Below are 13,724 nucleotides of genomic sequence, written 5' to 3'. Positions count from 1 at the left end.
CACATGCCACCCAGGATTCTTTAAAACTGGGGGATCATCTCTAGCCCTTTGTCATGAGTGGTCCAGTCTAAGAATTGCCGCTCAACAAGGCTTCTCCTTGACATTTCAGAAGTAGCTCAAACTTTGCACAGGAAGTGATCCTTTCCCTGTTTTTCTCCTTTGTCATCTCAGGAAATGCCCAGGCCATTCAATTGTCTGGGGCTCAGACTGGACCCAGGGAAGACCCTTCACTGCTCCTTGCCCTCATACTCAGTCTAACAGAGATTATGGCATTTAGTTGTTGCTGGTGGTGGTGGTGTGTGTATATGTCTGTGTGTCTGTGCAAATGTGTTTGTTCACATCCATGTAGAGGCTAACGTTGGCATCCTTGATCACTTTCTGCCTTAATTCCTGGGATAGGATCTCTTATGTCACTCCAGAGCTTACCGGTTCAGCTAATCTCTAGACCGCTTACTCCAAGGATCTCCTCCCTTAGGCTGGGATTGCAGGTTGGAGTTTATGTGGGTACAGAGATCCAGACTCACCTCTCATGTTTGCATAGCAAGGGCTCCACCCACTGAGCCATCACCCAAGCCCTAAATCATGTCAGTCTGTGGCATAACCCCATCCCTACACTGATGCTTTTCTTTTTTGTTGTTGTTGTTTTGTTTGTTTTTCAAGACAGGGTTTCTCTGTATAGCCCTGGCTGTCCTGGAACTCACTTTGTAGACCAGGCTGGCCTCGAACTCAGAAATCCACCTGCCTCTGCTTTCCGAGTGCTGGGATTAAAGGCGTGCGCCACCACACCCGGACTGATGCTTTTCATGATCTCCTTATTTGCTTTCATGATCCTCCATGAAGCAGATGTTGTTTAACTGTACACATCAGACGTGTCACTCCTTTGCCTGGGCCTGCAAGGTGTCCCTTGTCACTCAGAAGTTAACACCTGCAGGGTGTGGTGGCACATGCTTTTAATACCAGCACTCAGGAGGGAGAGGCAGATCTCTGTGAGTTCAAGACCAGCCTGGTCTACAGAGTTCCATGACAGCCAAGACTACATGGAGAAACCCTGTCTTTTGGGGGAAACAAAAGAAAAGAAAAGAAAAGAAAAGAAAAGGAAAGGAAAGGAAAGGAAAGGAAAGGAAAGGAAAGGAAAGGAAAGGAAAGGAAAGGAAAGAAAAGAAGAGAGAGAGAAAGAAAGAAAGAAAGAAAACAAAAACATAAACGTCCACATCAGAGACTCTGCGTGACCCAAGCTTTTCCATCCACCCCACCCCCAGTGCTGTTGCTATTGATCCTCCCTTGCTATACCATGCACTTGGCCTGGGCTGCCTTGGTCTTAGGAAACTTCAGTGAAACTTGAACCAATCCTTTTCTATAGATGTCTTGTCTTCTGACCCTGTATAGAGTAGTATTCTCCGCAGCACTTCCTCTCCCCTCCAAGAATGTCCAGGCACAGGAGCAGACATCCCTTGTCCATGCTCCATCTTGGCACACTGTGGTTCCCTAGTAAACATCTGCATGAACAAGCAAGCTGCTAAAACCTCATTTTCCACACATCACCCTTTCCTGAACAGGCCCTTTAAGCTGTCGCTGTTTGGTTCATTTCCTTCATAACTGCAGTGGCCCTTTATCTCTTACCTGTCTGTCTCCTGCCACTAGACCACCAGCTCCATGAACTGTCTGTTCCATTTACCTCTCTCAGTGCCGATGTCTGGCCTGCACGTGATCCATATTAACACACAGATGGGGGAAGAATGCAAAGGGCAAGGCATTTGCATTCCAAGGTAGCTCTGAGCCGTGTCATCTGTCTGCCTGTCTCTCCTGCCCCTTCTCTCCTTTCTTAGTATTGCCCTTTCTCCCTTCAAATCCATGTTTTACTGTCCAGCTGCTGCAAAGAGTCAAATTAGCAGGCCTTACAGGATATGCGGGAGCAGAGCCTTCTGTCAGGCCACTGTGTGATCCCTCAGTCCCAATGCTACACCCAATTCAGCTGATTCCACCACCACACGGTACCTTGAGAAGGGGCTTCATCTCCTGACAGTCATATTCTGTGCTAGGTTCAGGTACAGGGTGTATGCTGTGGAGGATTGTTTTCAAGGCTGATGAAGTCCCCATTGTTTTTAATATGGTTAGGAATCATCTCCATCAGCTAAACCCTGCCCATCCCTACTCCTTCTGGAAGGGCTGTATGTATCTATCTATCTAAAAATTAAAGCAGACTTGGTTTGATTTTATAAGCCCTCACACCACAGAGAACCCTGAAGGGACAAGCCCAGGGTTGAGAAACATGGCCCATCCTCTTCTCTTTGGATTGTTGTTGTTGAGCGAGAGACAAATAGGATTGTGAGGAATTTTATGTCTATAATACAAAGCAGAAAATTATTTTGTAACTCTCTGTCATGAACCTTTCTGTGAAATTTGCCAAGCAGCTAGGTCTCCTGTGACACAAAATCCCCCAGCAATCGGGGCAGCCTTAGCTTTTCTAGAGAGGCAAGAGTTAAGGAAAGTTTAGAGTGTCAATGGACTAAGCTACCTAATGAGAAATGAACCTTATTAGGTGGGGTATTTAGTAATTATTAAAAATCATGGCAACAGTAGTATAGCAATTGCTGCCATGCAGTGAGTTAAGGACATGATACTGGGAGATGACAGCCCCAACTGAGTGCCCACAGAGGCCCCACCATGGAGAGAAGGCCAGGATTCACTAGGTGGCTTCTCCTAGGCCATATACCATTCTGTTGGTAGCAGAAGAGACTCTGAACTGCAGAGCCTCTGTGTCTTTTGCCTGTGGCAGGAGTCTGTCAGGAATTACCCTACAAGACAGCCAGCTGAGCCCTTACCCATTGCTAAGCACTCACATAGCCACCCTTGTCCCTTCCTGCTGTGAACCAGCTAAAGAAGTGGGGCCAAGCCAGGATGGCATAGGAGTCTAGGGGAGTGCCACTCTCACATGTTGTTGGGCAGACTCCTCTTACCTGCCTGAGTGTTTTTCCATCCTTGTCAACAGGAGAAATAAAACAACCACCCCTTGCACCTGTTGACTTGCTATCTCAAACTTAGTTTCCAGGTGGGAGTCTCCCAGTTTGCTTTTCTTCTTCAGATTGCCCTCTATGTGTGTTGTGCTGCTCTAGCGTGAGGCACACAACAAAGTCCCTCTTATGCTTACCCTGAACATGGAGAGACTTGGTTTCCTGGGCTGCTCCTCTGTGTGCCCTGGTGCTTTCCTATCACAGCCCAAATTCCCTTGGGAATGTGTGTGTGTGTGTGTGTGTGTGTGTGTGTGTGTGTGTGCTGCCCTGCCCTGCCCTGCCCTGCCCTGCCCTCACAGAGTCCACCCCCTAGCCCACCCTTCCCCCTCCCCCATCTTACAAGGTACTACAGACAGTTCCTGTGCTTGAGCCCATCCTTGCCAGGGCTTGTGTCCCTCAAAGTCAGCCTGGCTCAGAGGTTTGTGTCTGCAGCCAGCCCCACCTGTTCCTAGAAAGAAGCAGCTGCCAGCACTGTGTCTCTGCGTCCTCCGGCCCCTCGCTGCTGCAGCTTCCGAAGCTGCCATTCAGAGACACAATTCTGCCCAGCATGGCTCTAGCAGGGCTGCACATATCCAGCAGCTGTGTAGAGTCCAGAAGGCTGGCTTTTTTAAATACACTAAAATTAGACAAAGCAGGTACATTATTAGCGTCTTACCACAGGGCTGGGAGTATGCACAAAGCCATTGGTGAGGGAAGCCGACGTCCTAGGGAGTCGGGTTTAGAGCTACTTAGCACAGTGCCAGAGAAGATTGCTGGGAGGATGGAGGGTCAGGTGACTCCTGGCCCTGTGGTCACTGTTGCTGGCATTTGGATTCATGTGCTAGGCAAGATATGGGGAAACAGCAAGAGGTAGCTCCCGGCCTTGCACAGAAAAACAGTGACCTTGGACTCCTGTCTCCAGCTTCCTTCTGTTAAAGATGGAAATAAGACAGCTGCCGGGCTGCCTCCTGGGTTCCTAGAGGAGTGCACTGCAGCTATGCAAGCATGTCCTATCCTTAGGGAAAGAGGTGAGGTGTGTCATTCAGAGAGAAAGCCCCCAAAGCTGTACAAAGCCTGGTGGTTCTAGGTGCTTTTTCCAGTCTGAATCTAAGAACCTTCCTTGGGGGTGCAGGGGGAGTCCTTGGAGCACTCATGGGGATTGCCTCTCTCCACCCTGAGCCCTGTTGGTTGTAGCAGATGGCTCTGTGATACACCACTGTCCTCCATCAGTGCTCTGTACGGACACTGAGTGCTCCACATGGGGAGCACCTTGTGTTCTCCACTTCTGTTCAGGTAAAAGCCATTTTTATCTCTCTCTCTCTCACACACACACACACACACCAGGGCTCAGTTTATTCCTTTAACAATGACAGAGCTGGGGTTTTGAGGGCACTTGACCCACCCGCATCAGGCAGCTTACAACCTCCTGTAAGCTCCAGGGGATAAGATGCCTCTTCTGGCCTTCACAGGCATCCACACATAGGTGACAGCAGTTACTACATTCCCTGACCCAGTGTGTAGACCAGTGGATACATCTCACATGATAATAGACTCCCCTTAGCACCCCCCACCTCGTCCTTCAGGGTTAGTGCAGAGGAAGTTCCTTAGGACTGTAGTGAAGAAAATGACTCCTAAATCCCCTAGAAGTGTGTGTGTGTGTGTGTGTGTGTGTGTGTGTGTCTACCTTTCTGCCTCTATATCCCAAAGCTTTTCTTAGATTGCAGCAGGCCTCTTAAGGCCTTATTTGTATGGGGAAAATAGCACTCATGGGTGGCTTTATTGAAATGGTTGGCTTTTAAAAAATAAGACCCCCTCTCCCCAAAGCAGGGCTCAGAACTATAGCCAGCTGTAAGAAGAGCAAATGCTGTGCTGCCCCCTTTCCCTCTGGTGCACATGTGCAGTGTGCCAGGTCAAGAGCCGTCCGGCCCCCCATCATAAACATAGATATTGCTCATCTCAAACTGCTGTGGCCGCACAGACTGGAGAAATGAGTGTTAAGCAATCCTCACTGCCACAAGTGAGGTTACCCATAGGATAACCCTTCAGCCACCAGGTCTGTCGGTGACAGAGCTGAGCCAGGTATTTCTCTCCTTCTTTACTTTCCCCACACTTTGACCACAGTGAGCTAGAATCCTCTTGGAGAATGCCACTTTACAGGTAGCTGCTGATGACCACCATCCACCCAGACCATGGCTGGCCCATCCAAGGCTGCCAGTGCCAGTACTTCCAAACACTCTCCCTGCACTGAGAAGGCCAGTGGGAGGCTGTCTGGTACCTTCCCAAGTGCCCTCTGGTTGGTCCCAGCTCAGGAAGCATGGTGCTTCTTTGACTGTGTGCCACTTGCACTCACTGTACCAACTGCCACATAGTGGTAAATGAGCTCTCAGGAGCTGTGGTGTTCAGTATAGAAAAATGTTACCTTGGCAACAGCGAGCATGCTTCATTACCAGATGGCATTAGCTTTTATCTGTGGCACCCCATAGCCATTGCCAAGAATCAACCCATAGCCCCTGTCAGTGAGCATCTTGCTTCTGACTGTGGCAGTGTTGGCTACATGTAGAAAGATATCCATGGTCCAACTGCAGTGTATTGTATCAGTCCATCAAAGCCCAGGGGCCAACAGAGCCAGGCAAGAGACTTACACATTCCACACACAAGAGCATCTGACTCATTGGAATGACACTAAGATTAGAAAGTATGTTGTAGAATGTGCACCCAGCTCCACACTGATGGCAAGTATTGCCCACTCTGCCACATCACACTCAGAAGGATGTTTTGGGTACATTGTGCCCTAAGATGAGCATTGCAACCTGCATCTTTTTTTTTTTTTTAATCCTCATTCAACCCCCCTCCACATTTCATTCTGCTTCTGAGCAGACAGGCATAAGAGATTGACTTGTCCTGTATCAATCATACTTGCTGTATAGCCTGTGATATAGAAACCCAGGTAAAAATATAGGCCTTGACTTGTTCTACACAGCAAATGGCCATCACTGTGGTCGGTTAGATCTGCCTGGCCGGCCATGTGGCAGCTTTGAGTCTTCCTTGACCTACAAGCTGGCAGGTGCTTTCTGCTTAGCACTCATTCATCAGATTCACTGTTTTATTTGTCCTGGAGGGTAGCATCCACAGTCCACAGCTTCCCTGTTGCCCCAAGGGTGGCAACTGGAGGGAAAATGAGCCCCAAGTGGTGGCTCACTGGCCTGGACAGTGGCTCTGGTTTCATCTTTGCTGCTGACTGGCTGAGGAACAAAAGCTGCTCCTGAGCCCTTTATCTGCACCTGCCTTTACGGTTCTGTCCATCTGGGCATTGCCTGCCAGGCTCCTCCCAGTCCTAAAATAGGCAGCAGTGTCTCTGAATGAGTCTCTGAATGAAGTACTTCATCCAGAGCTGCAAGGAGGCCAAGCTTCCTCACAGCAGTCCAGAGACATGACTCAGTTTGGATAGATCGTCACCAAGAGCAAGCTGAGATTCAAATGGCCCTAACTGTGCCTCTGCAGCTCAGGTGAACTCCAGAGTCCTCTCTCACAGACTTCATAGGGCCTCCTGAAAATGGAAAGACAGTAAATAAGGCTGTGCAGTCTGCCCAGCAGGGTAAGCCGCACCAGCGCTCCCTGGGAAGCATCTGGTGGGTGCAGGCTAGAGCCTCCTTGGACCCTAACTTTTTCCACTTCTCCAACCAGCAAAGCAGGAGAGAGGTGCCCAGCTTAGACTGATGACCCATACACAGAACTTAGAGTGAGCTTCCTTCTTCTTTTCAAAGTGACATTTAGAAGATGGTTAGAAACCTGCTAACTAATCCAGAAGATGTTTGCTAGTGTTAGACAGCTACTGTTCTCTAGACAGGAGGTCTGTCAGTGTGGCCGCTTGTCTTTTAAAGGTGCATACTAAAATATTTACAGAGAACTGATAACTGTTATTGTTATTTGGAGGGAAAGGAGGTAGAGGTGACACTAGGTGGCCAGGGGTTGGGTCCATAGAGGTTTGGGGGGGGGGTGCTTTTGTTTATTTTTTAGACACAATTTGAGCCCTGGGATTAAAACCATCACTGTCACACCCTACTATAGTAAATGTTTTTTTCACACCAAGTTGGGATTGAGATGGTGGGCCCTGGAGAGATGGCTCAGCAGTTAAGAATGCCATTTGCAGAGGATCTGATGTTTGGTTCCCAGCGTCCACAATGGACAGCACACAACTCCAGGTTACTCCAGAGCTAGAGCACTCACTCCCTATCTCTGAGAGTATCGGCACAAGAAGCGCTCACACGCCGACCCACCCACACATATATTTTAAAATAGAAGTTAATCTTTAAAAACAAACAAACAAACAAACAAACTTGGAAGTCAGGCATGGAGGTTCACACCTGGTGTCCAAGTGGTCAATAGGCAAAAGCAGGAGGATGCTGGGAGTTTGAGCCCAGCCTGTGCTAGAGTGAAATCTTGCCACACTCCTAAAGGGCTATGAGTTGTTATTGCTGGAGTGGAGTAGCAGGGACTCGTGTTTGTCTGTGTAGTTGTTGTTACTGTTGTTTCCACTCAGTAGCTCCGCCTACTGACAAGAATAGGGTGAAGAAGAGCAACAGTCGTGTGAGTAGCTTTCTGGTCGGCACAGTGCTCCTCCATAGAAGCTTGGCAGAACTGTAATATGTGATCCCCAGTAATTAGAATTCTGTGAATCTATCCTAAAATAGAATATGCCCCTTAGGGTGGCAAGAGGGCTCAGCAGGTCAAGGTGCTTGCCTCCAAACCAAACAGAGTTCAGCCCTCTGGAACTTACGTGCTGGAAGGAGACTCCCACAGGTTGCCCTCTGACCTCTACACTCACTGTGGCACTCATGTATCCACACACATGGACACACACAATAGTAAATAAAATGTAACTTCAAGTAATAATGTAGACCCACAAGTACCTGCTGCAGCTGGGTTTATATTAAGGAAACTTGGAAACACCTTAAGCATGGGGCAGCAGGAGAGGGGTTGAGAAGGGCCCAGGGTAGCCCATAGCTAGGCCAGGTAGCACCTGGCACTATTTCTGAAACCTGTATAGCAACATGGAGGAAGGCCTATGGTATAATTATGTCAGTATTTGGTTTGCAGATCCACATATTTACTGACAGATAATGTATGGACCACCTGAAAGGTCAGCGTTGGTCAGCATGCTCAGAGAGGGGAGGACAGACCTAAAGCTAGATGTAGCTCAAGCTCATTGGTGGTTTGCATTTGCTGTCATTGTGATTGTTTGGGAGCTGTCCTTCCTGGTGTTGCTGTGTGTCCTGGATGCAGAAGAAGAGGCCAGAGAAGTGGCCATACTGCTCTGGGAACCCAGTGTGGGGCTGGTGCTGGGGGCAGATGGAGTCAGCCTCTTCCACATGCAGGTGCCAAAGGCTTATGTTGGGCCCAGGCTGAATTCCAGCATGTCCTGAGAAGGGGAAGGGAAACCCAGGACCTAGGCTCAGAGCCTTACTTAGCCCACCGCTGGCATCAGGAGGGGCACAGTGCTGAAGAATGATAAGACTTGTCACCGTCATACACACCCACGCACACACACACACCATGAATGGTGACCATCTTTGGGTAGAAAGACTGGGCCTTTATCTTCCTCCAGGTGCCCTTCCACAGAAACTCACTTTCCTGAGACAATTAGTCAGTTAATTAAAACCAGCTGGAATCGGGTGTTTTTAGAAGACAGTTCTCAGTTACTGAAGCTTCTGAGCTGGCCTACTGTGTGCTGGGATGAGCCCTGATTTGTCAGGTCTGCCTGCCCTGTAGCCTGGGCTTCTGCTCTGCCCTACTTCCCCCGGGGGGCCCCTGCTGATCCTGCCTTTATGGTCCATTGGCATCCTTAAATAGTGATTCTGTGTCAGCTAATGTAACAGTATTTAAAATTACACTGTAAGATGTGTTTGTTACCACTCCTTAAATGTAAACAAATGCAGCTTAGCTTTCTCTTACTGTGCTTCTGTTCTGCACAGGTAAAGCAAACAAAATGGAAAGAAACATCATACCAGCACCAGTAACAAGCCAGGTGTCAGGGTGCTCACCAGCACCTAGGACTACTCAAGGAAATGGGAAGGTAGTCACCAGACAGGCAGAAAGATGCAGGGGACACGATGACAGAAAGGGATGCTTTCTAGATGGTAGCACGAAGTTGGCCTGGAAGAACCAGGCTTGCTGTGCAGGCTGAGGTTTCCTTTCAGCAAATCTGAGGTTTCTAGCCTCATCAGAACATCCAAGCCCACAGGCCTGCAGTGAGCTCTGGGCGGCGCCTGCCTCCAGGGTCTCACCTGGGAATGCAGGAGGCGTGCACCTCAGTACTGCCTTCTAAGGAAAGGTAGTGTTACTCCACTTCCTAGGCAGAGCCACAGCCCTACAGAGCAGTGTGTCTGGCTTCTCTGGCTTTATGGGAACCTTTTTAAATGTTTTCTCATTGTGTTCAGGATGCAGAAGGTATTGAGACAGGGTCTCCCTGTGTAGCCTTGGCTGTCCTAGAGCTCACTATATAGACCAGGCTGGCCTCAAACTCACAAAGAGTTCTGCCTGCCTCTGCCTCCCAAGAGCTGGCATTAAAGGTGTGAGCCACCATACCCAGCTTTTTAGGTGTTTTCTTAATCCATGATGTGCTTAGATTCTGAGCGTGAAGCGCTGACTGCAGGTCTGGATAACACCTAGCCACTTTCCTTCCCTTCAGGTTCCTTTCTCCACTTCCATCACGGGCTGCTGGGTGCCTGTGTCTGCTCTCTGCGTTGTAGTCCCTGTATTATACTCATGGCCATGATACAGATCAGCACCAATGTGTGCACCACGCTCACCAACTCAAACTTAGGGGACCCTGGCCCCAGAAAGTGATGGATCGGGTGCTCTACCCAGCAGGTGGAGAGAGGTCAGGAGGCAAAGCTCTCTGGGGACAGTGGGCTAGGCTAGCATTGCAGTTCCAGAGGAGTTGGCCATGGCTGGGTCTGTCCCGCATGGTGAGGTTATGCACCCAGCCTTCTCTCCGTGTCCTCTGCTGCCTCGCTCAGAATGTGGACAGATAAGACAGATAAGCGGTGGTCTCTGCCTCCACCATCCTGCCCAGCTCTGTGAGATTTGCATGGTGAGCCTTCACGTGTGTGTACTCGTGTCTCGACAGGTGACCTTGGGGAAGGTCTTGAAAGTCATTGTGGTCATGAGGAGCCTGTTCATCGATCGCACAATTGTGAAGGGGTATAATGAGAGCGTCTACACAGAGGATGGCAAGGTGAGTGGCCTGGAGTCTTGGGGACAGGTTCTTCCTTACTCTGTCCCAGAACAGAGTTCTAGGTGAGTTGTACTAATAACCAGCAAATCAGCACTGGAGTGATCCAGACTAGTCAGCATGAAGAGGGACCCTTGACAAATACTATTTCATTCTCTCCACTTGCCGTTCTAAACCTCTGCTGCTCACAGCAAGCCCGATGCCCTCACTTGAATTTCTAATTGAGCACCTTAGACCCCAGTTGCCTCATTAGACATGTCTTCTGAGGAAATAGATTTTTTTCAAGTCAGCCAGCACATCAATAGCCCAGGGTTCCACATTTCGCTTTTCTTAGAATCACGAGGAAGACTCAAGTTAGTTTGACACAACCCAATGACACACTCCTTGACTCTCACAAGGAACAGGCGGCCCTTGGGAAGTCACATCTCAGCTGCACACTGAATGCCTCAGCAGGAAGCAGCAGCTTCTTCCCACAGGTGATCTGCCTCACAGACTGCTTACTCTCCACTGCTAAACACCATGAGGGCCAGGGCCGAAGTGAAGAGGCAGGCGCTTTAGCCAGGTGATGGCATCCCTGGAAAGTTCACTCTGGTGGACCTGTAGTTTCTTGAGTGTGCACTCTCCATCTGGCTCTGGGGGAAGCAGCAGAGGACACTAATGAGAGCTGGCAGCCTTCTTTTGTGTCTGCTCCCAAGCGTGATGAACACCTGCCCCACCCAAGTTCCCCCTGTCACTCTGCAGCCTGAGACACCCCCTTCCTCTCTTGGAACCCTGTCACTCTGCAGCCTGAGACACCCCCCTTCCTCTCTTGGGACCTTTTGCTTTCCTCTTTTCAAATGCTGACATTTCAATGTGTTTGGTAACTCAACGGCCACATTATAATGAGAATAGACAGTTCTAGAAAAGCAGGTGGTAGATGTGGCTTTGCCTGTGACAGATGTTCTGGTGCTGTGCTAAGGTTAACCCAGGAGCGGAGCACCCAGCATTCCCACGGGCCACAGACCATGGCTACCAGAGGAGTGATTGTTCTTCCAAGTTCTCTGCCTGGTCTGCATAGGTCTCCCATTTGATAGCAAGTCATTTGTTGGGAGATGCCCTTGTTCTTTCTGGGAAAATCATACTGTCCTTCGAGCAAGAGTGGAGAGTGAGTGTGACAGTCTGGTGAGCGTGGCCTCCAGGGGATTCTAAATTCTGCCTGGGTCAAGTGGGGTTTCTGATTGCTGGTCTACTCTAGAAGACAGGCAGACTTAGTGCACCGCCCAGGAAGACTGGCCCCCGCTGAGCATGTCGAAGTTCACTTCTCTTGGGTCTTCTCAAGCTTCAGGTTGACGATTCAGTAGTCACACCTGGTATGAAACAGCTGCTGCTCGCTTAGGCAGTGATTGGATATTGAGAACAAAGAAAGGCTGTAACTAGCACCAAGCTTGCAGAGTTACCAAGTCAGGATGCAAATAAGCCACACTCCAAATTCAGACCAGGAGTGGAGATTGTACCAGCTATGTGTGCTCCTGGCACGCTGCCTATGAGGTTCTGCTGACCAAACCCCAACTGTCCACAGGAACACCCAGGGACACCTACACTCTACCAGTGGGGAGCACTAGTACTTTATGCTGCACTCAAGACAAGAAATTATCTACCATGTACCTCTTGAAGCCCCCTCCAGTGGCCTGCTGCAGCCATGCTTTGTTCTTTCCCATCTCTTCCTTGGCTCCTCTTCCCTGGGCTTCTCTCTCCCTCTGCCCCACTCCCCTAGTCTGTTCCCAACCATGTTGCCGACACAGGGGTCACTCCTTCTGTCTGGGCTCTTCCTTTCCCTATCTCAGATTCCTTATGTCCCTGGTCTTAGTTAGCTATACCACCACCCAACTACCTAGACCTTCCTCCCTGCCACCCCTGAGGGCTGGGCTGTCAGTAGGTGCTGGCTGTCACTTCTCTTGAGGTCCTCTCCTTTTCCCCACACCCCAGGCCCTCTGTCTGCTCTCTGCTTCATCATTCTTGCCTTCATGGAGGCTCCAGAGTTCCCTCAGTCTGCGAGTTACACTCCCCATAAACACCTGTGAATACATCATCTCTCCTGCTTGCCACCATCCCAGTATATCTGGGGCAGTCACCCCAGAGCAAGAGGTAGGTATTAATGGGTTACAGAGAAGCCCATGCACCCAGGCTTAAGAAACCTTGGGTTACAGATGATTCCCCCCTATCTTTCTTTTGCAGACCCAAGGATAGAGCCCAGGGCCTCTCACAAGTTAAGCAAGTGTTCCCTCCACCCCTGAGCCATCCCCTCCCTTCACCCCAGCCAAGAAGTCAAGTGTGTTTAGACATACTTAGAGCCTTTGGTTTATGCATATGCCTTAGGAATGTGTTAAGAAGTACACATTTTCTCACAAGGTCACCAAGTTCTTTTGTGGTCCCAACTTTGTCCTCAGAGCATATTGTATTGGCAGCTTGTACAACATGCTTCTGAGATCTGGCTTATGGACACCTTTGCAAGATCTGACCCTACCTGCCCCCATTCTCTGCATGTGTCCTGTCCACTCCCCAGCCGTGGTGCCCACGTGGTCCTAGGACAGCCAAGCTGTTACCCACATTTGCCTGTTCTAACTTTCCTTAGGTGCTTGCTCTCCTACTCCACCCCTGGGCTCATCTCTCCCTCTCCCTTTCCCCTTTCCCCTCTCCCCTCTCCCCTCTTCCTTCCTTCCCCCCTCCCCTCCCCTCCGCCTTCTTCCCTCCTGCCAGCCCCCAGATACTAACTTAACTGACTCCATGAATAACTCCCTTGCACTTCCAGTGCTCAGCCTGTCATCTTGGCCCTAACTGCTCTCAGACTGACTCATGTTACACAACGGGAGCCTGGAACCTAGGGTGGGGAATTGCCTGTGTAAACGAGTCCTGTGACCATGTCCTAAGGGTACACCTTAGTGCCTGCAACAGCCTGGAAGCACTGGTGTGTGTGGGAAAGAGGCTGATGGGATAGCCTGCCTGAGAGGCAAAACTGCTTAGCTGAAATGGAACCCTGAAGAATCAGGAAGCAGCAGGCATTAGGATCATAAATGACCAGACTAAAGGGGCACACATGAGCCCATATACACAGCCTCCTCATGAAAGATTGCTGTATCTCCACTGAACAGCAGAAAGTGGGCATTTTGAGGGAACCTGGGTTTGAGGATGGCTTGTCTCAGAGCATGCTGGGGCACTGTCTCAAGCAAGGAGTAGAGCATGTAGCTGGTATAACAAAGTTATATATGCTGACGATCATCACATAACGCCCACACTAGAATTCCTAAGTACCGTCCTAAGCCCATCTCCCCAAGGCCCATCACCCATGTGACAGATCTTAGCTGAACATCAGGCCCATTCTCTAACAGAAATCTTTGAGTCAAGGGTCAGGATCCTGGGGGAGACTGTCCAGCCGCAGGGCAGATTAAGGTGCCGTCTCTCCAGATGTGCAGAGCAGAGCACAGTTGGCATCACTGGGTTCCGGTTCTCTGGTTCAGCAGCCT

General features: G+C 49.8%; 1 protein-coding gene across 3 annotated transcripts in view; it reads left to right on the top strand.

The window, feature by feature from the left end:
• The window catches only part of Med27 (mediator complex subunit 27), a 214,507-nt gene that overhangs the window by 180,032 nt on the left and 20,751 nt on the right, over window positions 1-13,724 (top strand). For all 3 annotated transcript variants that reach the window (XM_085835065.1, XM_021149801.2, XM_029473615.2), the window contains exon 5: window positions 10,120-10,227. In XM_085835065.1, coding sequence (XP_085691191.1) covers window positions 10,120-10,227 — 108 coding nt within the window. The remainder of the gene's footprint in view (window positions 1-10,119; window positions 10,228-13,724) is intronic.

This window comes from Mus caroli, unplaced genomic scaffold, assembly GCF_978045245.1.
Source record: "Mus caroli unplaced genomic scaffold, Mus_caroli_1 scaffold_2, whole genome shotgun sequence".
In the NCBI taxonomy this organism is placed as follows: Eukaryota; Metazoa; Chordata; class Mammalia; order Rodentia; family Muridae; genus Mus; species Mus caroli.
The sequence above is the reverse complement of the archived record's forward strand: the minus strand, read 5'-3'. Positions and strand labels throughout refer to the sequence as shown.